Source organism: Pleurodeles waltl, chromosome 6 (assembly GCF_031143425.1).
Source record: "Pleurodeles waltl isolate 20211129_DDA chromosome 6, aPleWal1.hap1.20221129, whole genome shotgun sequence".
Lineage (NCBI taxonomy): Eukaryota > Metazoa > Chordata > Amphibia > Caudata > Salamandridae > Pleurodeles > Pleurodeles waltl.
This window is the reverse complement of record NC_090445.1, coordinates 1,671,108,391-1,671,132,681: the sequence shown is the minus strand read 5'-3', so window position 1 is coordinate 1,671,132,681 and position 24,291 is coordinate 1,671,108,391. Positions and strand designations below refer to the sequence as shown.

Sequence of the window (24,291 nt, the reverse complement as noted above, 5' to 3'; positions counted from 1 at the left end):
TCAAAAACTAGGCAAAAGGTGTTAGGGGGCTTCTATAATAACAGAACCCAGTTTCCTACACCACCCTGTAATGGTTTGGGTTATATTTTGATGCTCTGTTAATTGAGCAAATGGATTGAAGTGTTCCCAACTTGGTACTGTGATGCACTCACTTTAGCCAAGCTATTGCTGAGGGAATTGATCTCTAGATTTGGCCAGCCAACTTCTCTGCAATCAGATAGGGGCACACATTCTAAAAATTAGATGTTAAGTGACCTGTGCATGCCACTGACATCAACCAGAAGACCTTTATAGTTATCTTACAGCATTGTGTTTGTGGAGAGGACCCACTGTACAACGAAAGCAAAATTAGCAAAGGTTTGTGTCTCAGCATCACTGAAATGGCGAGATGCCCTTTCTCTTTATAGTCATTATGAGAAGCCTACCCAATAAAAGCACATGATTAACTCCTTATCAAGTGCTAATGAGAAGGGCAGTGAGAATTCACTGTATTTCTTAAGCTGCTCTTCTGAATATTACTGATCTGGTTCTGAATTACGTCAAAGGTTTGGCTGGTATGTACACTATCTCTTACTAGGTGAAATTTGCAACACCTTCAACCAGTGAAGAGCGTTGCAATGACCTAGAGTCTGGAAAGTGGTGGAGAAATGTATTAGGAAGACATGTTTGGAACCTTTGTGGAAAGACCCATACCAGATGATTTTTAGTGACAAACACTGCTGATGAGTGTAGAGGTGTGCTGTTTTGGATCAACACATCTCACGCTTAGTGAAGATTGCATATGAAGTGGCGATACAAACAACTAGTTCAGTGTCAATCTCTTTCTGGATCCCCCACCTCTGGATCCAGAGGTGGGGGAGAACAACGGTCAAGAGCAACAACAACGGAATCAAATGCAAGAATATTAAACCTTAAAAATTCGAACTCCAACCCCAAAGAGCAAGCCAAGGTGTTCATATTGCAATTTGTGCAGAACAAATAACAGGTGAAAATGAGGCAGTTGAAGCACAGGTGACTGAAGATCAAAGCTTGATACAAGAGGATTGGTCTGACGGTGTGAGAGAAAGAAGAAATATGTGACCATCTGAAGAGAACTGGAGCAAAATTACATGATCCGGTAATAGATCGGAATGACCAAGATCTTGAAAAGTCAGAAGATCAGGAAGACCAAGAGTGCCAAACGAGAAATACACTGCTCCTGAATGGGCATATTCGGTAAAGAATGTACCAGAAAAAGAGATTCCTCTGAGAGAGTATTGATTTTCTTTTGGAAGAACCTCCGTTAATTGGCATAAACTGAGAGTGAAGGTGATTGACACTGAATGATTTCCTAAATGGTTTTGTCCATGTTCTCACTTTTCAAAATGGCACAAAACCTCTGAGCACAATCATGTCTTGAAACATTGTAATATCATTCACTGAATTTGGATAAATTCTTGATTTATTTAACTGACCATGTAGATCTTATCCGACACCTTGTCCTAACTGATATCTCAGAAACTACTGGACTGATCTATATTAAACAAGGCAGAGCATGTCTTCTTAAAGTTTTATGCTCATGTGAAGTTTAGCATGAAATGTTCGGTTTTATTTTGTTGTAGGCATTAACAAAATTTGATGCAAGCTCACGTTGAAACTAAAAGCCCCCCTCAACTTTTTCCTTTGCATATAAACGCATGAAAACTGACGAACCAGCGTTTTGCTACTTACTTAAAGCGAGTGCACATTTTTGTGTATGTCCTATAGAGACCAGAGTTATAAAGACCGAAATAATGCAATTCCTTGCAGAGTTGTCCTAAACCACGAGTAAAGCAATAACTGCTATTGTATGTTGCATGTGAGGGTGCACAACAGTTGTATAAAACCCACGTTTCCATGCCAAATGTGAGTTTTGTCTTTCTATTGACAGCGTTTACTCTACTTTGCAGAGCTCTCCTGCTGTTGGAGTCAATAAAATTGTTATAAAAGAGGTCCAAATTATGCAGCAACTTCTTAATCATATCGCCAAAAAGGCACATTATGTGATATATTCTCTGGTGGTACTTTGACAATTTTGAGAGATGAATGCCATTTAAATGTTTAATTTATTCAGCAAATTGTGGCAGTTGTGGTATGTCCTTAATTATGTGCTAAATGTTGTGGTCACAGCAGTGCCTAGTTCCTCTGGCTGTAACATTTGTCCATTGTTTTATCAACCTGTTCATGAAAGGCAAAGCAAAAAAGTAATTTAATTCCAAATAGTTTCCTGTCCATTCCTACCTGCAATTTGAAGAGGACATCTTAATCTGTCCCTTCTGCAGGTAGACTGTTTAACTATGCAGTGTTTATTTTCTGAAATTCTACATTCTTAACTACATAATTAAGCATTCTCTTTTTCTGTGATAGACTGCCCAACAGCATAGTCCAGTATTTCATTAAATATTTTGAATATACACTTTTCTGTTTTGAACCTTATTCAATCAAACCTCCCAACATCAAGGTAACTGCTGATATTCCTGGATAGAATCTTGCCAGTTAGAGAACATGTATCTTCATACACTTGATGTAGGAACCATCTTTGTTTTTCACTTGAATTAACAGACCTTAATTAGAAATGAATTTCAGAGCTGAAAGAAAATGGAGGCAGGACTATGCATCATCATATAAGGAGAAGCACAAATCCTTAATGCTTCTTATATAAAACAAAAATGAAAGCTGAAAAAATGTCCTTATTTGTTAGTATTAGAAATGTTACTAACTTTTTGAAAGAACCCTTTTGCATTGTCTCTGAAAATTAACATCCTGTGTCATAAAGTTTGAAATATCACCAATCCAAGCTCTCTGACAATATTGCCCTCTTCTTTACAGAGAACAGTTCCACTCTTCCGAACAACTTCTTTAATCTTCCACGCACTTCCCATTCAAACCCACTCTGCAGGTTGGGTTGGGTAGGCAAAGTCCTTTTTTTGCTTCAATTGATAAGTGAACTCTTGCAAGTAATAGATATCAGCTGCCTATCAGTCTTCCTGAATGGTCTTGAATCAGCTGTGCTTTAAAAGCAACTCCTTACAGATGGAAGTGAAGTCTTAATTACCATTTTCAATATCTCTTAATGCATGATGCTCTTTCATACTCATTGATTCAAGCAAAGCCAGCATGTTAGTCCTCCTAGACCTGTCTACCGAAATTGATTCCATTGACCATAACCTCTTGTTCAGGATCTCGGAAGGAGCTGCTGTCACTTGTATGGTCATAAAGTAGGCGAAGTCCCTAATTTTTAGAGGGATCACAGGTGGGTATTCATTTCTTGAAGAGAAAATAGCGGAGCACACAAGTTGTTCTTAGTATAAAAATATTAATATTATTCTTCCTAAGCCACAATTGGCCCTTAATATCTTTATACTAAGAACAACTTGCGTGCTCCACTATTTGATCTTTCTATGTTACTGGTCTTCTGTTTTTGGGAATTCCGGGACGCACATCATGGCAACGATGTGCTTTTGTGTATGAGCACCTATAACTACTATTGCATGTAGGAATACTATGGGAATGTGCATTGATTTTCTTTCTTGTATTCATTTCTTCCCCCCTCCTGTATTTGCCAAAGGCAAATTACATAGACCTTGGAGTTCTGCAAGGGTCCATTTTTTTTTTTCTCTCCCCTACTGCTTAACATGTACATTTGGTCATATGCTCATTGTGTTCAAGTGGTGAATGTGGGACATCAGCTTTCACATGCATGCTGATAATGTCCAGTTTATTTTCGATGTGTTGAGCTGATTAGATGCAAAGACAGAGACTTTAAGCTGAGGCCCTCACCAGTGTTAAGATGCAGATGGCCAACAATCTCCTTAAGATGGACCCGGGCAAAAACGAAGTATTATTTCATGTCTGCCTCAGGGGATCACTGTTAGGTTTGAAACCTGTTGTCTCATTGCAATGGACGTTTCTCTTCCTAATCTGGGAGTTATTTTAGACAGTACATTGTTCCTAGAAGCTTCATCCATAAATGTGGTGCTCACCTGTTTCATCCACCTTCGCCTCCTAAAAAGATTCTTCTTCTTATTAAACCCATTTTGCATATTTTTGTGGCACATCCTACCATTCAGTTCGGTCTGGTCTAGGTAAACTCATTTTTTCTTGAATCCCCATTCTTAAATAAACTAGACCTCATCCAAAGTGCAGCCTCAAAAGTTTTTATAAGAACAAATGGAGGATCACACATCCCGTAGATATCATGACCCCGGCCGGCACTTTGTACCCATTTGATTTCGCTTTCAAGGTCCCAACAATCATTTGTAAAGCCTTGTACCTCGCATCCCCCTCCTGTTGGCTTGACTAACTTACCTAGTATCATCACATCTTCCATCAGATTCAACTCTTGCTTGCCATGGCAAGGATCAGAACGGTCACATAGGGAACTTGGGCTTTCTCCACATCTGCTGCCAAACTGTGAAACTCTCTTCCTCCTGTTGTGTGTTCAGTCAAACATTGTAAGTTTCAGATCAAATAATCTCTTTATTCGCTCTGTTCCTGTTACAGAACGTTTTTGGTTTTCTTTGAAAGCAGCAAGATTCTTTTTGTGTTACTGCATCTAGTCCTGTACTCCTGGGGTTCTGGTGACATTTGCAATTAGACTATATTACATGGTGGTTACTGTGTGTGTGTGTGTATGTATGTATGTATATAGAGGTTCTGCAACATGTAGGTTGGTTGAGTAGATCAGTAACAGATATGATGGCATCTAACATAACGCTTGTTTTACAGCCATATAGCACTTTTGAAGTGTAACTATATTTTCAGAATAAAAGACCATATACTGTTTGGAATGTTAGACAGTTATTTCCTTTTTGAGGTCGAAGAATAATAACCGTAATACAAAATACACCCTGCCTGAGTAATGGTCCTATATTGCCTGAACCTCCTACCATGTCAATATAGGACCATATTTCAGGCTATGCTATTGTATATGTATTTCGGAGCAGTTGGCTTACATTTTGTTACAAAAACTGACTTGTCTATTGAAACATCGGTGGAATACTGGACTATGTTTGCCTTCGAGAAAGCATAGAAAAAATAATAATGTAGAATGTATCATTTTAGTTAAAACACCTTCACTTTTATTAAACACATTCCATCTGTAAAAAGGAGAGATTGATGGAGCCTTTCTTATCAAGTTGCAGCTAAGAATGGACTCTGACTTGAATTAGAATTTTAATAGAATGCTCATCAAGCAGTTGACAACATAAAGATCCTCACAGTGATTTCGAAACATAGACCCATGAAATATTTTCCATATTGATTGATGTTCCACATTAAGGACATATTTCTACGCTCGGTAAATTTAGTTTTTTTACCACTGCATTTTGTGCGATATAAAAGCACTCTTCTTTAACAATGCTTGCTTTATCCATTAACTCTATAGTTTTATTGCTTGCTTTCCTCTCTTATGTGGTTTGGCCTCTTAATTTTTAGTACAAAGTTGAGATTGTACCGATGTTAAGCAGTGTGCTCATGGTTGGTTAACCGTGAAGCAGCCCATAACTTTTTGCTTTCGATAAGCAAGTAATGCACATGGTGTTCTTCATTTAACAGGGATATTTTTATATTTGTACTCTCAAACCAGAAATACAGGTTTTGCTTGTATTGGCTACTTAAATCAATAATGCAATATGTGAAGAAAACCAGTTTATGTTGCTAAGTGAATCACTTACTGTGTATTCTCTTTGATAAAATGTATTTAATCATTCTTGGTCTTCTATGTCCTGCCTTGGGCACTGCGGTATTAATTTGGAATACCTAACGGAAAAAATATATACAACTCTTTCTTTAATCTGGAAGAGACTAAACTTTAAAACGTTTAGACCTGTTTCCATAAGCAAAAAGGATAAACATTTTTAGACTTGCCAAAGCTAGACCCATTGGCTTTGCCATTTCCGGTTCTAAATTGGTAGACCTGTTGGCTTTGCTAAGGCCTGTTCTAAGTTGGTACATATCTAAATAAATGCCACTCTTTAGTCTCCAAAAATGGTTGCGGTTACAAAGCAAAATCCTATTTAAACAAATGTGTAAGTGGACCAACATTAACACTAAAAAGTGACGAAGCAAAGCCAAGAAAATGGTTGGTTGGTTGGTTGTATTTAGTAAAGTGTAAGGTCAATAGCATATTTAAGACAGAAACCCACATTTCTCAGCATCTCAAAAGGTAAATAGCATGTAACCTGAAAAAGTTATGAACAACATAGTATGAAATATAGTAAAAATGTTATGTTAATGAGTTAGTGCTTCCATTATCTTTGTGTGGGGTAGCAGTACAAATGACTGACTGCTCAGTTAATCTTGACCTGCTTCTCTCTCCATCTTCATAGGACGGCATTTCAAAATAAAGAATACGCCTCGCAATTTATAGTAAAAGCTGTCATAGAGGTATGTTCATTTAAAATGTTTACCTATTTTCCCTAATTTATTTTCCTCCCGATGTATGTATGTTCTCGTAATTTGAAGCTTTGTTTGGAAAATTAACTGATTTCACTTACTCTTTTGATTTTGTCACATTTGTGTGTATCATCATTTTTTGGCATGTTTTGGGAAATTCTTTATAACGGGTGTGAAGGATTCCACATGGAACCGTTAGTACTTGTTTTCCTTGTGGTGCCTTAACGCTTTGTGAAACAAGTTGTTGGTGGTTCAACTCTCTCGGTCTGTCTCTGTCTGTCTCTCTTTTTGACAAAGGTAACCATCCACAGTTTCATGGTTCTCGTGGGAGCTGCCTAGTGAGATAAGAGCTGAGTCACAAATTCTGTCCAGTACCTTTCCAAAGCAACTATATTTTCCATACTGTCCTATAAAACATACACACAAAATAAGTTTTGTGAGAACTATGTAGTCGAAACTTAGGTAAGGAGCAATGAAGTGCTGTACATACCAGCCACATGAAAAAACCACTTTTAAATCGTAGGGTAAGTGAATTTTCTCTCCTTTTTGGGCCAAACAGCGGTAGGTGGTTTCTTAGCAGGATTGAATGGGATGCTTCTTGAAGATTACATTTCTCTTCCTTCTTTAAATTTTAAAGGGACTCTGAAGTGAGGTTCTGTGTTACAAAGCCTTGGTGCTGAAATTTGGAAGGCTTGGCAGGGATGTGGAATTCCTACATCTGGTTTGGGGTCAAGGGCAACAAGTTTTTATGTTTACTTTGTCCTTGGGACAAGTAGGCCCAACCCCCTGCAGCACAAACCCTTTGGCTGCCTGTTTGCAGTTGAGGTAATGTTTCCAAAAGATAATGCTGTTCGAACTTGTATTTATGGTTCATTATTTGAAAGCCTTCATTATTAGGGTGAGTGCTGTAAATAAATGTTTTAAGGTCACACTTCACTACTGACGTTGGTTCAACGTTTGAAAAGTTTAGACTGAGGCTAAGTATAATGCTCCCAGAATGCTCTCTGGTTATATGCAAATGAAGTGTCATTTAGTAAAATGTGTTGATGCATGCTAGTATTTCCCAAAAATATTTCTAATGGAAAATCATTGTAAGCATTTTCAACATGATTATGGGAAGCATGAAAATAAACAAACACTGACAAAGCCAACTGATCTGACATATTTTTATAAGTCTTTTAGTTTCATCAATGCGTGTCTTGTTTTGACGTGGCTTTTGCAATACTTTATTGTTGTGGGAGCTACCAGGCCCTCAACATTGTAACAAACACTGGCAAAACCCCCCCAAAAGGTTTTTGAACTCTAAAAGCACTCGTTGCCACCAGTGGCATAACAAAGGCCCCGCAGCCGCCCTCCAGGGGGCCCCTTCAGCACCTGCCCTGAGTGAGTCTGGAGAGGGGGCTCCTCCATGTTCTTTGCAAAGGGGCACCCTCCAGTTTCGTTACGTCACTGACTGCCACTGTAGTTTCCGACACTGAACAAAACTACTTTGTGTGGCAATATGCTCCTTGTGGAAGAGCAGAATGCGATCACTCACAGTAAAGCCAGCCAAAAGAGAGAGAAATAGAAGTTTAATAAAAACAAAATGTCTTTGTTAACACCAGACCCAATTAGGGACCAAGACCCACATGTAGGTAGCTTTTTGCATGTCGCAAACAGCGACTTTCGCTGTTTGCGACGTGCAAAAAGCACATTGCGATGCACAAGCCCAGTTTTGCGATTCAGTAACCTGGTTACTGAATCACAAAACGGGTTTGCGACTCGCAATTAGGGGTATTCCCTTCCTAATTGCGACTCGCAGTGCAATGTAGGATTGTTTTGTGACCGCGGGCGCAAACCAATCGCAGTTTGCACCCATTTCAAATGGGTACTAACACTTTCGCAAAAGGGAAGGTATCCCCATGGGACCCCTTCCCCATTGTGAATGTCACTGCAAATATTTTCTCAGAGCAGGCAGTGGTCCTGCGGACCACTGCCTGCTCTGAAAAAATGAAACGAAAATGTTTCATTTTTCGTTTTTGTTATGCATCTCGTTTTCCTTTAAGGAAAACGGGCTGCATTACAAAAAAAAAAAAAACTGCTTTATTGAAAAGCAGTCACAGACATGGTGGTCTGCTGTCTCCAGCAGGCCACCATTCGCGAAAGGGTCGCAAATTGCGACCCACCTCATGATTATTCATGAGGTGGGCATTTGCGAAGCCCTTGTGAATCACAGATGGTGTCAAGGACACCATCCTACATTCGGATTTGCGAATCGCAATTTGCAGGTCACAAATCTGAACCTACCTACATGTGGCCCCAAATTCTTAAAGAAAGTCACAAAAGTGCACCCATGGTATATGTCGTACCCCTGTAAAATATTTGTGAACTGTATTTTAGCATGGGTAAATACGGTGTACATTTGCTCATGTGAAAATCTATTGAGCATTTGCAAGTTCATTTTCCCTCCAGCCACTTTCTTCTCAACCCTGGAAGAAGTTCTAATTCTGCCATTGTCAGGAGTAAATGTCCAACCTTTCTTATTATGGGAAAATATTAGAGAGAAGCTGGTAAAAATCTTTAAAACATGCAGGTTAGTAGGTTTGCAGACTCAAAGGCATTCCAGCCCTGGAACTATTGCTTACTGCTTCCTCCAGCCCCAGTATGCAGATCTGCAGAAAGGTGGCAAAATAAGGAAATTGCTACAGTAGGGATTGAAACTACAAGTATTCAAGCCGTACTATGGTAGTAGACCTGGCATAATCAGAGAGGCTATTAATTGCGGCCATAATTTGTCGCCACACTACATGGCACCAAAGGGACAAGTAGATCTTTTTACAGGACAAGTAGATTTGAGAAGCAACCTGTCCCCTGGACAAGTAGATATTTTAATAAATCCCACACCCCTGCTTGGACTATTCTCTCTGTTTTTTAAACTTATTTTTTTTGTTTTTTGTTTCGGAATCTGGCATTGTTTTGAATTCTTATTGGTTTTTTTACCACTTGAGAGGTTTGGTATTCCTGCCAGTTTTTTTAATTGTGCCTTGGCTTTTACTGCAATGCTGAAAAAGTAGCCTGTTTAAAAAAAAAAAAAAAAAAAAAATTAAAAAAAAATATTGACATGGATGTTTGCATTGGAGACTTCATTTGACTCAACTGGGTTTTTATTGCCTAAAGGTAGGGTGTTTCTGATGGATACACCTACCTGTGGATTCCTCACCCAAAGAATTCTCCCCTCGCGCCAGCCCTCGATGGAAATTTCTTCTAGCTCTGCACGTCGACGATGACGTCACAATCGCCCGACTCCACGCGACGCCACATGACGTCATCCAGGCAATAAGAAGCCCTCGTCGACGTGCAGACGTCAGTTCCCTTTTTTTCCGTGCCCGAATAACGGTTAATTCTTCGAGGCTCACAGGGAGCTACTGTTTCCAACGGCGGTTACGATGTCGCAGCCTAGAAAATCCGGCTTTAAACCTTGTAGCCAGTGCGGGGGTCGGATGTCGGTTACCGACCCCCACGAAAACTGCCTCTGGTGCCTTAGTTCCGACCATGAGGTCGAGGCATGCGGTTCGTGCCAGCGCATGAACCCTAAGGCACTTAAGGAGAGGGAGGCGAAGTTGTTCTTGGCCCGGTCCAAGAAGGAGAGGCGTCATAGGAGGGAGTCTTCGTCGAGATCTTCGAGGTCTCGTCATCATCATAGTGACTTCCGGCGCCGTCACGGATCTTGGCGCCAATCGAGCAAGGGACGGTCCAGATATATATCGGCTTCTCCGTCCACTCCGCGTCCGACGTGGGAAGATAAGCCCGACTGTCACCCCTCCACCTCCGGCAACCCCGACGTCACCTGGATCGGTCTTTGAGGTCGAGCCTCCCCAGAGGCCTGAGGGTTCTCCTGGCCAGGAGTTACCTGGACCCTCTTCAGCAGCTTTGCCGGCACCGGTGCAGCAGCACCCGGCTTTCCCGACTCCGGGATCGGATCCTGCAGCGTTTTTAAATGCTATGTATAACATCTTTGCTTCCATGACGCCGGGTGGAAGTCATGCAGGTCTGTCTGGCCCTTTGGCCTATGATTTGGGTGTTCCGGCGTCTTACAGGTCGGCGCCGTTCACCCCGTTTTTGTCTGCTGCACCTGAAGCGGCGCCGATGCCCACGACGTCGCCCAGGATGGCTACACCTGTTACTGCGCCGTCGGATTCGCCTCGGATCCGATCGACGTCCAAGAACACTTTAGAGCCGGAGCCTCCGGCTTCGGACGAATCCGAGGTTCGGCACCGACGAAGATCGTCGGCCGACGCCTTGTCGACTCCAGGCTTGGAGTCAAGACTTAGGTCAAGATGTCTGGCCCTTCGTCTCTTGGAGGAGGAGGAGTATGCGAGGCAACACCTGGAGGAAGGAGAAGTTATAGAGCCCTGAAGAGAATTCCAGGGACTGGACTCCGCTAGTGGCCTTGACACTACCCCGGAATGGGATCTGGCTTCCCCTGGAGAGGTCACGGAGGAAGCTGCGTCTTTCCATGCAGTCATTCATAAGGCTGCAGACTTTTTGGATCTTCCCCTTCCTACCGCGGAGGTCAAGAGAAATTTATTGACAAAAGTCCTCCATCCGACGTCTGCTTCTGCTGAGCCTCTTCTACCATTCAATGAGGCTCTGCTGGGCCCCATTAAGGATACCTGGCTGAAACCTGTATCCACCGCTGCGGTCAACAGAGCGGTGGCTCGGTGGTACAGGACGGCGCCTGAGGATCCGGTGTTTCTTTCCAGGCAACCAACTCCGGAGAGCCTAGTGGTCCAAGCTTCATGTTCTTCCAGATCCTCTCCTGGCTCGTTTCCTGGGGCTCCTGCGGACAGGGAGTCAAAAAAGATGGACCATACTGCTAAAAAGACATTTTCATCTTGCAGTATGGCTCTAAAATCTTCCAATGCCACATGCATACTGGGGCGTTACATCCATGCCCTTATGGAAGAGGCGAAGGGCCACCCTAATTTGTCCCAGGAGATGCTGCAACTATTAGCAGAGGCTCAGGCGGCTGCGACGCAAGTGATCCAGTCTGGATTGGACACTTCGGACTCTGTGGCTAGGGCTATGGGCACGACCATAGTCTCTAGGAGGCAGTCTTGGCTTCGATCATCAGGCTTCTCGTCGGACGTGCAGGCCACACTCCTTGATCTTCCGTTTGATGGAGAAAAGCTCTTCGGCTCTAAGGCTGACTCTGCCTTGGCACGTTTTAAAGAGAGCAGAGCGACAGCTAGGTCTTTGGGACTCCAGTCGTCAGCCTCATCCACCTTTAGAGGCTTTCGGAGATTTAAGGGATTTGGACATGGTTCCTTTCGAGGAAGATTGCAAGGACCACAACAATCTACTTCTACCCTGCCTTACGGATCCTTCAGGGGCAGGGGCAGAGTCCGTACGAGAGGAGCCACCTTGCAGCAGTCTGCCTCTTCCTCGGGAGGGGTGCAGCAAGGAAAGGAGCCGTAGTCCTCCACCACTCCCTGTCCATTCGTCTCCGGTAGGGGGGAGACTCGCCTCTTTTCTTCCAATGTGGGAGGTCATAACATCGGACTCCTGGGTCATCGACATTGTGAAAAGGGGGTACGCTCTTCCCTTTCGGGAATTCCCTCCGACCTTCCCTCCCCGCCCATCCTTCTGTTCGGAAGACCATCTTCTCCGGTTACAGCAGGAGGTATTATCCCTATTACAAAAAGGTGCAATAGAGTTGGTTCCCGAGCAGGAGAGGGTTCAGGGGTGCTGTTCAAGATACTTTCTGATTCCCAAAAAGGATGGTCGACTGAGACCGATTTTGGACTTGAGGATTTTGAATTGGTTCCTCAAACAGGAAAAGTTAAAAATGCTGACCCTCTCACAGGTTCTTTTGGCGTTGAACGAAGGAGACTGGATGGTGTCGGTCGATTTGCAGGACGCGTATTTTCATATTCCGATCCTCAAATCGCACAGGAAGTATCTCCGGTTTGTAGTGGGATCACAGCATTATCAGTTTGCGGTCCTTCCCTTTGGTCTTACTTCAGCACCTCGAGTCTTCACGAAGGTGATGGCGTGGTAGCAGCAGAGCTCAGAAGAAGGGGGAATAGTTGTGTTTCCCTATCTGGGCGATTGGTTGATCAAGGCCAAAACTCCGGAGCTCGTGCGGTGCTATCTCCAGTCGACGACTCAATTATTGTACGACCTGGGTTTTTCAGTCAATGTACCCAAATCTCACCTGGAGCCCTCTCAACGCCTCCTGTTCATAGGGGCAGTATTGGACACAACATTGAATCGGGCCTTTCCTCCGCCCCAGTGGGTTCAGGACATACAGGCTTTGATTCCAATGTTTCGAAATGGAGTGGTAGTTCCAATCCTCAAGGTCCTTCGTCTGCTCGGTCTGTTTGCTTCTTGCATACTGTTGGTCACTCATGCACGCTGGCACATGAGGGCTCTCCAGTGGTGCGTCCGCAGGCAGTGGTTTCAACACAAAGGGGATCTCGAAGATTCAATAAAGATCTCCAGAGACACTGCGGAGGATCTTCGATGGTGGGCAGCGGTCGACAACCTGTCAAGGAAGGCCGTTCTCTCTGCCTCCTCCAGTGAACACGGTGGTAACGGATGCTTCCACTCTAGGGTGGGGAGCTCATCTGGGGGACCTGGAGTTCAAAGGCCTTTGGTCTCCAGGGGAACAGAAGTTGCATATCAATCTGTTAGAGTTGCGGGCAGTACGTCTGGCACTCAAGGCCTTCCTCCCTTCCATTCGCAGTCAATCGGTCCAAGTTCTTACGGACAACACGACCGCGATGTGGTATATAAACAAACAGGGAGGAGTGGGGTCGTATCTTCCCTGCAGAGAAGCTCTTCGTCTCTGGTCCTAGCTTCAGGATCACAAGATCTGCTTGGTTGCACATCATTTGGCCGGAGTCCTGAACGTGCGTGCAGACATTCTCAGTCGACACAGCACGGTCGATCACGAGCGACGGCTTCATCCAGATCTAGTTCTGGGTATCTTCCGGATGTGGGGTTGTCCACAAATAGATCTGTTTGCAACTCAAGAGAATGCGCAGTGTCCGCTATTTTGCAGCCTCCAGTATCCGGTGCAAGGAGCTTTGGGGGACGCGTTTCAGATGTCCTGGAAGGGTCAGTTGCTTTACGCGTTTCCCCCCCATACCCTTGATTCCTCGAGTTCTCTGGAAGATCCGCCAAGACCGAGCTCAAGTCATCTTAATAGCTCCGGATTGGCCGAGAAGGGTGTGGTATTCGGACCTACTCCAACTCTCTGTGCCCTCCGCTCTGTCTCCCTTGCAGGGTGGACCTCCTCTCGCAGTCGCAGGGGCAGATTCTACACCCCCACCTCCAGAGCCTGAATCTTCATGCCTGGAGATTGAACGGGGTAATCAGAGTTCCTTTTCTCTCCCTCCAGATGTGGTGGAAGTTATTTTATCCGCCAGGCGACACCCCACCAAGTCAATCTATGCTAATCGTTGGGCTAAATTTTCAAGCTGGTGTGGAGAGAATAGTTCAGATCCTTTAAAAGCTGGTTTGTCTGACATTTTGTCATTTGCACTCCATCTGGCACAGAGAGGTTTCGCAATTGCCACTGCTTAAGGTTATCTGTCTGCACTATCTGCTTTTCTGTGCCTTCCTGATCAACCGTCCTTCTTTAAATCACCAATTGTTTTAAAGTTTCTAAAGGGGCTCACTAATAGGTATCCACCCACGCCATTCGTTATGCCTCAGTGGGACCTTAACTTAGTCTTAACTTTTCTTATGGGGGCTCCGTTCGAACCAATGCATTCTTGTTGTTTACGGTACCTGGTATTAAAAACTGTTTCCCTGGTGGCCATAACATCTGCCAGAAGGGTTAGCGAGCTTCAGGCTCTCTCAGTGGAAACCCCATACCTTTCTTTCTTTAAGGACAAAGTGGTGTTGAGGACCAAGGCGACTTTCCTACCGAAGGTTATTACACCCTTTCACCTGGGGCAGTCGATTACTCTCTCTTCGTTTTACCCTCCACCTCACCCATCCAAAGAAGAAGAGAGGCTCCATCGGCTGGTTCCGCGAAGAGCTCTGAGCTTCTACGTCGCCAGGACGAAAGAGTTCAGACAGGATGAACAGCTCTTCGTTGGATACGTGGGGAAGAGGAAAGGTGGAGCAGTCCACAAGAGAACGCTATCCAGGTGGGTCATTCTATGTATTAAGATCTGCTATTCTTTGGCGAAGAAGGATCCACCTGTGGGGATTCGTGCCCATTCCACCAGAGCCAAAGCAGCTTCATCAGCTTTGGCTAGAGGTGTTCCTGTGGCTGACATCTGCAGGGCAGCGACTTGGGCGTCCCTCCATACTTTTGCCAAGCATTACTGTTTGGACTCTGAGGTTAGGAGGGATGGCCATTTTGCTCGCTCGGTGCTGCAAGATTTCTTGGTTTGACCAATCGGGCACCCACCACCGGAGGTTTTACTGCTTTGGGACTCTATTCTTTAGGTGAGGAATCCACAGGTAGGTGTATCCATCAGAAGAATAAGTTACTTACCTTCGGTAACGCTTTTTCTGGTGGATACAATAACTACCTGTGGATTCCTCACGGTCCCACCCACCTCCCCGTTGCCTGTCTGGTCAAACCAAGATTTCTTTGGGTGCGCATCCTTGCTCTTGTAATATATGTATATAGCAGTTTCATGCATATGGTTGTATTCATTGTATATACTTTTCCTTTGCACATTAAGATAGTGAAAGGGACATTTTGGACTGGATTTATACTCATATATTTATTTCTGTCTCTGTTTGAGCAGTCATATCTGTGACTTTTGTTGAGTTTTATATTAAATATTTTATTTTCATCTATTCTGGATGAATGTGTACTCTTTAGGTTTAACCTGTTCGCCTCTATGGCACGTAAAAAAAAATGGTGAAAACTGACGTCTGCACGTCGACGAGGGCTTCTTATTGCCTGGATGACGTCATGTGGCGTCGCGTGGAGTCGGGCGATTGTGACGTCATCGTCGACGTGCAGAGCTAGAAGAAATTTCTGTCGAGGGCTGGCGCAAGGGAAGAATTCTTTAGGTGAGGAATCCACAGGTAGTTATTGTATCCACCAGAAAAAGCGTTACCGAAGGTAAGTAACGTATTCTTCTGACACCTAAGGAAGATGATTGGTGCTCTGTCAGACATCCTGCATCTCCTGTACCACGGTGATTATACTGTATGACAACTCAACTTGCAGGATGCATGTTTCCACATTCACAATTCATACATCCACATAATCGCAAATAATGTTGCTTCACTGTAGGTGGTGCCTATTACCAGTTCAAAGTCCACCTATTCATCCTCAAATCAGCTTCCCGCATTTTCACCAAATGCCTCACCCCAGTTGCAGCCATCCTCAGAAAACACGGTCATCAGGTATTTCCCCAAGCTAGACGACTGGCTACTAAAAGTGCAAACACCTTTGCAGGCATCCGAAGCATTACCAGCTTGTATTGCAGTGTTTCACAAACTGGGGCTCACACTAATCTCTAGCAATTACTTAAATAGACGCACTGAAGTGGACTTTCTTTTGGAAATCTTGAGGGCCAGATGAGTCCGTCTTTGCTGTCATTCAAGGGAAAGGAATGCCTTGTCCTGTATGGTATCTAGGGTGGAGCCTAGAAATAATCTCTCTTGTTGTGGAACAGTAGATGACTTTTGATGGTTGTCATCTGAAGTAAATCTCGTCCCCTTAGCACACCTGAAGAGGAGACCTTGGAAGAGGAAGTACAACAGTAATGGATCAAGATGGATCAACCTCTTCAAAATAACTCCAAGGATGGTCCAAGCTATGATGTGGTAGTCCCACACTTCTCATATCTCCAAGGGCCTCACGTTTTTGCGACTAATACCAGACTTCACCATAACAACGGACGCCTCCCTGAAAGGTTGGGACGGACATCTCCAGGACCTGCAAATCCAGAAAAATTGGCTTACTACCCAAATGTCTATGCATATAAGCCGCCTGGAACACAATGCTATTATTCTCATCCTCCCAGCTTTCTTACCTCTCATACAAGGATCTTCATTACTGGTACATATAAATAAAATGTCCAGCATGCATTACACAAACAAACAAGGAGGTACAAGGGTGCTGGCTCTCCCCCAGGAAGCCCAGAACTTACGGCACTGGCTGACTACACGCAATATTACTCCGAAGGGTGAGCATGTCGAAGGTGCAAGCAATGCTTTGTACACATTCAGGAGATCCATAGAGACCTGACACGAATGGGAGCTGAACCAGGAAGAATTAAACCAAATATTCCAACTTTGGGGCAAACCCAGACTAGACCCCTTCACCGCGAATAAGAACAGTAAATGCCACCGCTGCGCCAGTTGGCAACTCCCACGATTGTGGGAGAATGCCTTTTTCATAAGATGGCCCAGGATATATGCATAGGCTTTTCCCCCATCCCCATGGTACCGAGAGATCTGGACAAGATGAAGGTAGAGAGGTGCTGCCTGATCTTGATCGCTCCAAGGTGGCTGAGGCAGTACTTTTTCACGCAGCCCCTCCTGCTGGTCGTCTTCAGACCAAGCGAACCATGGCCAAGTTATCCTCCCAGATCCAGGCTCTCTTCAGTTATATGCATGGCTCCTGAATTCCAGAATTTGAATATTCCTCAAGAATGCCGTACTAGCCGTGCAAGGGCAGAATCAACTAACATTTTCTTCAGATTGAAATGGAAAAAAATCTTGAATTCTCTGCTGTGCCTCTGGTTTGAGAGATGTCAAGCGCAACCAAGCGTGTCGTCTTAAAGCTACTCCATGAGTGTAGCTATGTGCAGACAGCACTGACGAGTCAGCAGCAGCGCTTATCTGGTTGGAAACCATGGCACCTTCACCCACGACCTCCAATAAATCTTCCCTTTTGTCTTTTGGTAGATGCTACGCAAACTGTAGCATAGAGTCCCAAAGAGCACGATCATATCTACCTAATAAAGCAGTAGCACTCTTCGACGGCGAGCACTCTCTCTCGACGCCGATCGTCCTCGTCGCGTCGACAACGACCCGGACCAAGACCTTCTTGACGGCAAGCGTCCACGCCGTCTCGCAGGCGAAACGGTTGGCCGTTCCCGGTCTCGACGTCGGAGACCTATGTCGTTTATGAGCAGGTCTGGCAGATGTTGCAGAGGAAACAGGGGCCACTTCTTCTCCTGTCCTCTCTTGCCTGAAGTCAAATTTTCTCCCTATTGCGAAGAGTTCTTCTGGAGAAAGTTCTACAGATGTCACAGGAGTCAGGTTTGTGGCTGGATGGAAGGCAAATTATACAGACCTGGTGTGGGTCTGTTTTAGCCTTTTTTTGGCCACAAGAAGGACATTTATCAAAAAGTGAAGGCATTCTAAAGATAGAAAAACCTTAAATTTCTGTCAGAACTTGACAGAAAAGGTTAGCAAATGTTCACTCAATATTAAAAACGTCGAGTGAAATTGAAATTCAAAAGGTTTTAATTGAATTTTCTGTCAAAAAAGCTTTGTGAGGTAGAGCTCAATGCTTCAGGGTCCTGTCAGAAGGAGCCGGAAAAAAGAAGAGGCAACTGCCTTTTGTTGTGCATAATGGGATACAGGAAGACTTTACTTTCTTAAAGGCACAGCTCTATTTACATTCTGTATAATGGCAGCCTATGGGCTACACTGCCCTGCATTGTTTTATTCTCATTAGAGGTGTAAATAAAGTATGAGAATGTATTTTATTACATTTCTAGAATAAATGTGTGTTTGAAGGTGTATTTACACTACAGCTGTCTTTCTTTTCAACAATTTGGCCTGTGTAGCTGTTCACAGAGGCTGCACAGTGTTATTCTTAAGTGGTTTTTGACAGGCCCTTTTCAAAAGGGCTGGTATCTGCACTTAAGAATATATTTCACATCAGTGCTCCGGGGTCCCCGCAGGCGCATGGAACTATTCAGTGCTTATGACTATACATGGAAATCCCCTAGGAATGAAGGGTTTATACAACTTCGGAATCCCGAGAATGAAGTCTGAGCTAGACACTTTAAAAGCGGTAGGCATCGGGAACAACGAAAAGTATTCCGTCCCTACCAACAAAGGCTATTCACCCACAGGTATCAGACACCACAATGGATGGCTTCACGACCCCAGCAGCAACAACAGCATCAAAGGACCTTCTCGACACAGCGAAAGTCGACAAGGGGTCGTTCCAAGCCGCAAACCCAGACAACTCGCCAGGCTCCCGCGTCCAAGCCCTGAATCTTCGCTTCCCCTTCCTCCGTTATCCACTCCGTGGGGGGGAAGTATCTCAAATCATCTGGACGAGTGGCTACGCATCACATCAGAGGCCTGGGTATTGAATATTGTGCGGAATGGTTACACTCTCAGATTCATCAGTCCTCCTCCATCTGTTCCACCAAAACCAGTCAGCCACCACCTCGAAGCTCTTCAGTTAGAAGTAGCAATCCTATTACAAATAAGAGCAATAGAGCCCGTCCCGATCAACCAACGCGGAAAAAGGATTTATTCGAGGTATTTTCTGGTGCCAAAGGACAAACAAGAGTTTCGTCCCATTCTAGACCTAAGGATAGCAAACAAGTGGATTCGCAGAGAAAAATTCAGGATGCTATCCTTGCACCAAATTTACCCGCAACTTCGTCAGGGCGACTGAATCTGCGCGATAGACCTTCGCAACGCTTATTTTCACATTCCGGTGAGTGAGAAACATCAAAAATTTCTAAGGTTTACCGTCGGCAAAAGTCATTACCAATTTGCGGTTCTACCCTTCGGCCTCAAATCAGCACAGAGAACCTTTTCCAAATGCATGGCGGTGGTGGCCGCCCATTTGAGGAAGCATCGAATATTCGTCTTCCCCTATCTAGACGATTGGCTTATAAAGGCCTCCACCTATCTAGAGGCTCAACAACATTTCAACTGGGCTCAGCAGCTGCTCCAGAGCCTCGGTCTTCAAGTCAATCTTCTCAAGTCCACAGCAACGCCTGTTCAGAGGCTGCATTACTTAGGGGCCATTATAGATACCAATCAAGGAAAGGTGTTTCCTTCGGAGGAACGACCGTTATCGATTCTCCAGAAGTGCCAACAGCTCGAGAGAACACCACAGACCACTGCAAGAGCAGTATCCTCTCTACTGGGCTCGATGGCGTCTTGTATCCACCTCGTTCCCAATGCTCGCCTCCATATGAGACCCTTACAGGAGTGCCTGGAGGATCAATGGTGCCAACTGATGGAGGATTGGGAGAGCAGAGTCCTTCTTTCCCCCCACGCCTTACAATCCCTCAAGTGGTGGTGTTCACCCAACAATCTCTTTGTGGGAGTTCCTTTCCAACAACAGCCTCCAGCTCAAACCATTGTAAGACGCATCGCTGCTCGGATGGGGAGCGCATATGGGTCATTTTCGAGTCCAAGGAAAGTGGTCACAGAGAGAGAGAGTCTGTATCATATCAACCTGTTGGAGCTTCGCGCAGTCCATCTTGCGCTCAAGGCCTTCCTACCTTCTCTGAAAACGGAAACTCTCCTCCTCCAGACGGACAACGTGGCCACCATGTATTACGTAAACAAACAAGGAGGCACCAGGTCCAAGATATTATCCAGAGAGGCTCAGACAATCTGGCATTGGCTTCTAGCCAGGAACCTGTTAGTGGCAATTCACCTTCCGGGCAGGCAGAATGTTCAGGCGGATGCTCTGTCGCGTAATGGACGAGAACCACAAATGGGTATTACACGACGACGACGTCCGTTCCATTTTCGCACTGTGGGGTACCCCCTTTATAGACCTATTCGCAACCCCAGAAAAAAAAAATGCCAAAACTTCGCCTCCAGATATTACCATCCAGGGACGCTGGGGAATGCCCTGTGGATAAGCTGGTCAGGAGCATTTCTTTACGCCTTTCCACTGCTTCCCCTGATACCGGCAGTCCTCCAGAAGCTATCCAATGCTCACTCCAAGATGATTCTAATTGCCCCAGAATGGCCACGCCAATGGTGGTTTCCAGACCTTCTTCACTGGTCACTCAAGCCACACATCAGGCTGCCTCATCGTCCGGACCTTCTCACGAAGTTCCGAGGGCAGATATCTCATCCCAACCTCTCATCGTTGAGTTTGGCAGCATGGCTCCTGAGTTAGTGCAATATGGACACTTGAACCTACCTCGGGACTGCATGGAAATCCTAAGGGAAGCAAAGCACACGATCGGCTTATGCATGCAAGTGGAAAAGATTCTGTGTGTGGTGTTTTGACAACAACGTTGACCCAATATCCTGCGGAGAGGAAACTATCCTGCCAGACTTGCTAAATTTGGCAAAATCTGGATTACAATTGACATCAATAAAAGTGCACTTGGCGGCTCTAACGGCATATAGAAAGAGCCCCTCTCAACCCTCCTTTAGGATTGCAATTATCAAGGACTTCCTGGAGGGCCTAAAAAAGGTCTTCCCTCCCATTAGGAGACAATCTCCTCCATGGGAACTGAATGTTGTCCTCTCGCGTCTGATGCTACCTCCGTTTGAACCAATACATAAAGCATCACTTCAACATCTTACGTGGAAAACTGCTTTTCTGGTTGCAATCACATCAGCGCATAGGGTCAGTGAAATCCAGGCCCTTTGTGCTCAAGAACCCTACACGGTTTTTCATTCTGCGACAGTAGTGATGAGGACTCATCCAAACTTTTTACCAAAAGTCATTTCCGACTTTCATGTGAATCAAACCATTTCATTACCAACTTTCTTTCAAAATCCAACTACCCCTGCCGAGAGAACCCTGCATTCTCTGGACGTAAAGAGGGTTTTGAACTTTTACTTGGACAGGACAAAATGCTTGCGTAAATCACAGCAGCTCTTTGTTAACTATGGCCCAGTTAGAACAGGGTTGGGCACGTCTAAGCAATCATTATCCAGATGGATTGTTTCATGTATAGTGTTGTGTTATCAGTTAGCGAATAAATCTCTTGGTGGCAGGCCAAAAGCCCACTCTACTAGAGGGAAGGCAGCTACTGCGGCCTTAATGAGAAATAGCCCTTTGGCAGAGATATGCAAGGCGGCCACTTGGAAATCGGTGCATACCTTTACACAGCATTACTGCCTTGATACAGATGCTAGGGCAGATGCGCAGGTTGGACAGGCCTCGCTTAAGAATTTATTTGCATGATTCATGTTTTCATTATTATTCTGTCTACTCCGCTGCGGTTATGGGGATGGGCTTGCTAGTCTATTCAGTGCTTATGACTATACATGGAAATCCCCTACGAGAGCAGGAATGGTTTCTTACCTGTAACTCCAGTTCTCTCGTAGGGGTATTTCCATGATAGTCATAAGCAACCCTCCCTCCTCCCTGGTGGAGTTGACAAAGGAAAGGTTGCCATAATAATATCGATGTTGGTACTCCAACGAATGTTTTTGTTCCTTCATGTCCGGTTACAAGCCTTCAAAAAGAACTGAGGCAACTGCCTTTTGCTGTGCATGATGGGATACAGGAAGACTTTACTTTCTTAAAGGCACAGCTCTATTTACATTCTGTATAATGGCAGCCTATGGGCTACACTGCCCTGCATTGTTTTATTCTCAGAGGTGTAAATAAAGTATGAGAATGTATTTTTTATTACATTTCTAGAATAAATGTGTGTTTGAAGGTGTATTTACACTACAGCTGTCTTTCTTTTCAACAATTTGGCCTGTGTAGCTGCTCACGTAGGCTGCACAGTGTTATTCTTAAGTGGTTTTTGACAGGCCCTTTTCAAAAGGGCTGGTATATGCACTTAAGAATATATTTCACATCAGTGCTCCGGGGTCCCCGCAGGCGCGCAGAACTATTCAGTCATGCTTATGACTATCATGGAAATACCCCTACGAGAGAACTGGAGTTACCGGTAAGAAACCAATCCTTATTCATTCATTATTTAATAGTCTGTCGAGGCCTGTGTCTGTGGTGGGTTGAATATGGCAAATTGAGACCCACTTGAATGTACTGTAATTTTCTTTACTCCTTTCTGAAGTGTATTCTATGTTGTTACAGGTTAATTTGTACAAAACAATCTGAACGTTCATCTCCTACTACTGTAATCACTTCTCATGACTTGGGTTGACATTTTTGCCTTGTGGTATTTTATATGTAAGAATATATATATTTGTTACACCATCATATAATAGCTCTGGAAAATCTGCCCTTCAGCCTTTGCTGGGTACCTCTGCCCACCACCCCCACACTTTCCTCCCAGCACTTGTTACAGTATCCTGTACCTTGCTTAGTATAAACTGAAATACCTATAGAAAACTGAGAAAAAAACATAAACTGCTAATACTTTTTCCTGCTTTCTCTTTGGCAATCCGGCTCTCATTCTCCCTTTGTACAGCAATGGGAGGAGGAGCCGGGTCCTATGAGAATAGCTTGTGTTGCAAGAGAGGGAGGCAGAGGTGCACCTCAAGTCTCCATGTTGAAGAGAGTGGCATATGAGTGCTTAGTGGATCTAGAGCCTTTTCCTAGAGTAATGGGTGAGTTACAGCTGTAGCTGCTTCCTCTGTGTGCGGAAGCAACTAAGTGGAAGGTATGTGCGAAGTTGACAGCGGAGTGTTCATCACCCTGCCCATTTTGGGCACACAGTAGTGTCTGGCAGTTAGCAATAATGGGATTCTCTGTTAATGGGTCTAACACAGTAGCTCTTACACTCCGAGATTATTTTCATTGACTGTTCAGAACACTAATAAGCATTAGAACATTGGAATGAAGACAATGGACTGCTGCGGGCTTTTACAGGCCGGTAAAAGCACGCAGCGCCAACATTCCAATGTTCGCTTTGTTCACAGCAACAGCTGTGAACAAAGCCTCACGGAGCCCGAGGGGATTTAAATCCCCTCGGGCTCCGTGAACATATATTTTTTTTAATAGAACATTCTGCCCTGTGTGGCAGAATGTTCTAATAGCCTTAGAACCCGCCGTAGCGGGCTCTACCGGCTATTAAAGTCCCTCTCCCTTGTTAAATGCCCTCGCCTTCGGCTCGGGCATTTAACGCGGGGAGCGGGCCTTTAATAGCCGGTAGAGCCCGCTACGGCGGGTTCTAAGGCTATATTAAACCATTCTAACAGTTCTGAGGGAGAGAATGTTGCTGTAACCTACTCCTTCCCTTCCCCTCCCCACCCCCTGCTTTATTCTGGCACGTTTTTCTAGCATTTATCAATTTTCTGGAATAAAACATTTTCAGACAGGTGGCAGCAGTGTATAATTAGATTAGTGCTGTGTAAGTATTTATTAAATAAGTATATCACTCTAAAATGCTACTTTTCTTGTCTGACATATTTATGAAATTTGAACTAGTATCAAATTTATGTAATGCATTTTTGCCTTTTTTGTTTTATTAGTGTCAGAATGGCAACAGCACCTTACAACTACTCTTACATCTTTAAATACATAATTATTGGTAAGTGTATTCTGCTTTCTTGCTGGTATTTGACTTTCAGAATTATCCCTGAAAGCACAAACATTTAGGGATTGGAGATTCAAAGAATATTTAGCAGCCATTTTCAAATCCTTTTATTTAAAAATACTAAAAGGTTTAAAGTCCTGCATCGTTATTTTGATAGTCTTGCTAAAGCATAATATGAAGTGTACCTTGTTTATTTTTAATTAAATATATTTGATGTTGAAATTTAGTATTATAATGCACCTGCAATCATGAAACCCTTGTTGACCTTTATTTTAATGCTTTAGGTCTTTCCTTTAGGTAATCTGCATTGCAGTAATTATAGTTAGGTCTATTAATAGTTGCTGGTAAAAAGGAAGAAACAAAAGGGAGAAAATGAGGGCCTGACCAAAGAGGAGGGTTTGGTGAGGGCGGTACATTGAAATCTAGGATTCTGTATCAATCAGTGCCTGAGCTCAGAAGGTAGCATTAATGGCTACAACAGCTATCTTTCCATGCTTAACAT

The 24,291-nt window shown here is 44.2% G+C and overlaps 1 protein-coding gene across 1 annotated transcript in view; it reads left to right on the top strand.

Annotated features, from left to right (window-relative positions):
- RAB14 (RAB14, member RAS oncogene family) overlaps positions 1-24,291 on the top strand; it is a 227,694-nt gene that overhangs the window by 21,650 nt on the left and 181,753 nt on the right. The window contains exons 2-3 of the mRNA XM_069241660.1: positions 6,348-6,405; positions 23,725-23,783. Of these exons, the coding sequence (XP_069097761.1) occupies positions 23,732-23,783 (52 nt within the window). The 5' untranslated portion in view covers positions 6,348-6,405; positions 23,725-23,731. The remainder of the gene's footprint in view (positions 1-6,347; positions 6,406-23,724; positions 23,784-24,291) is intronic.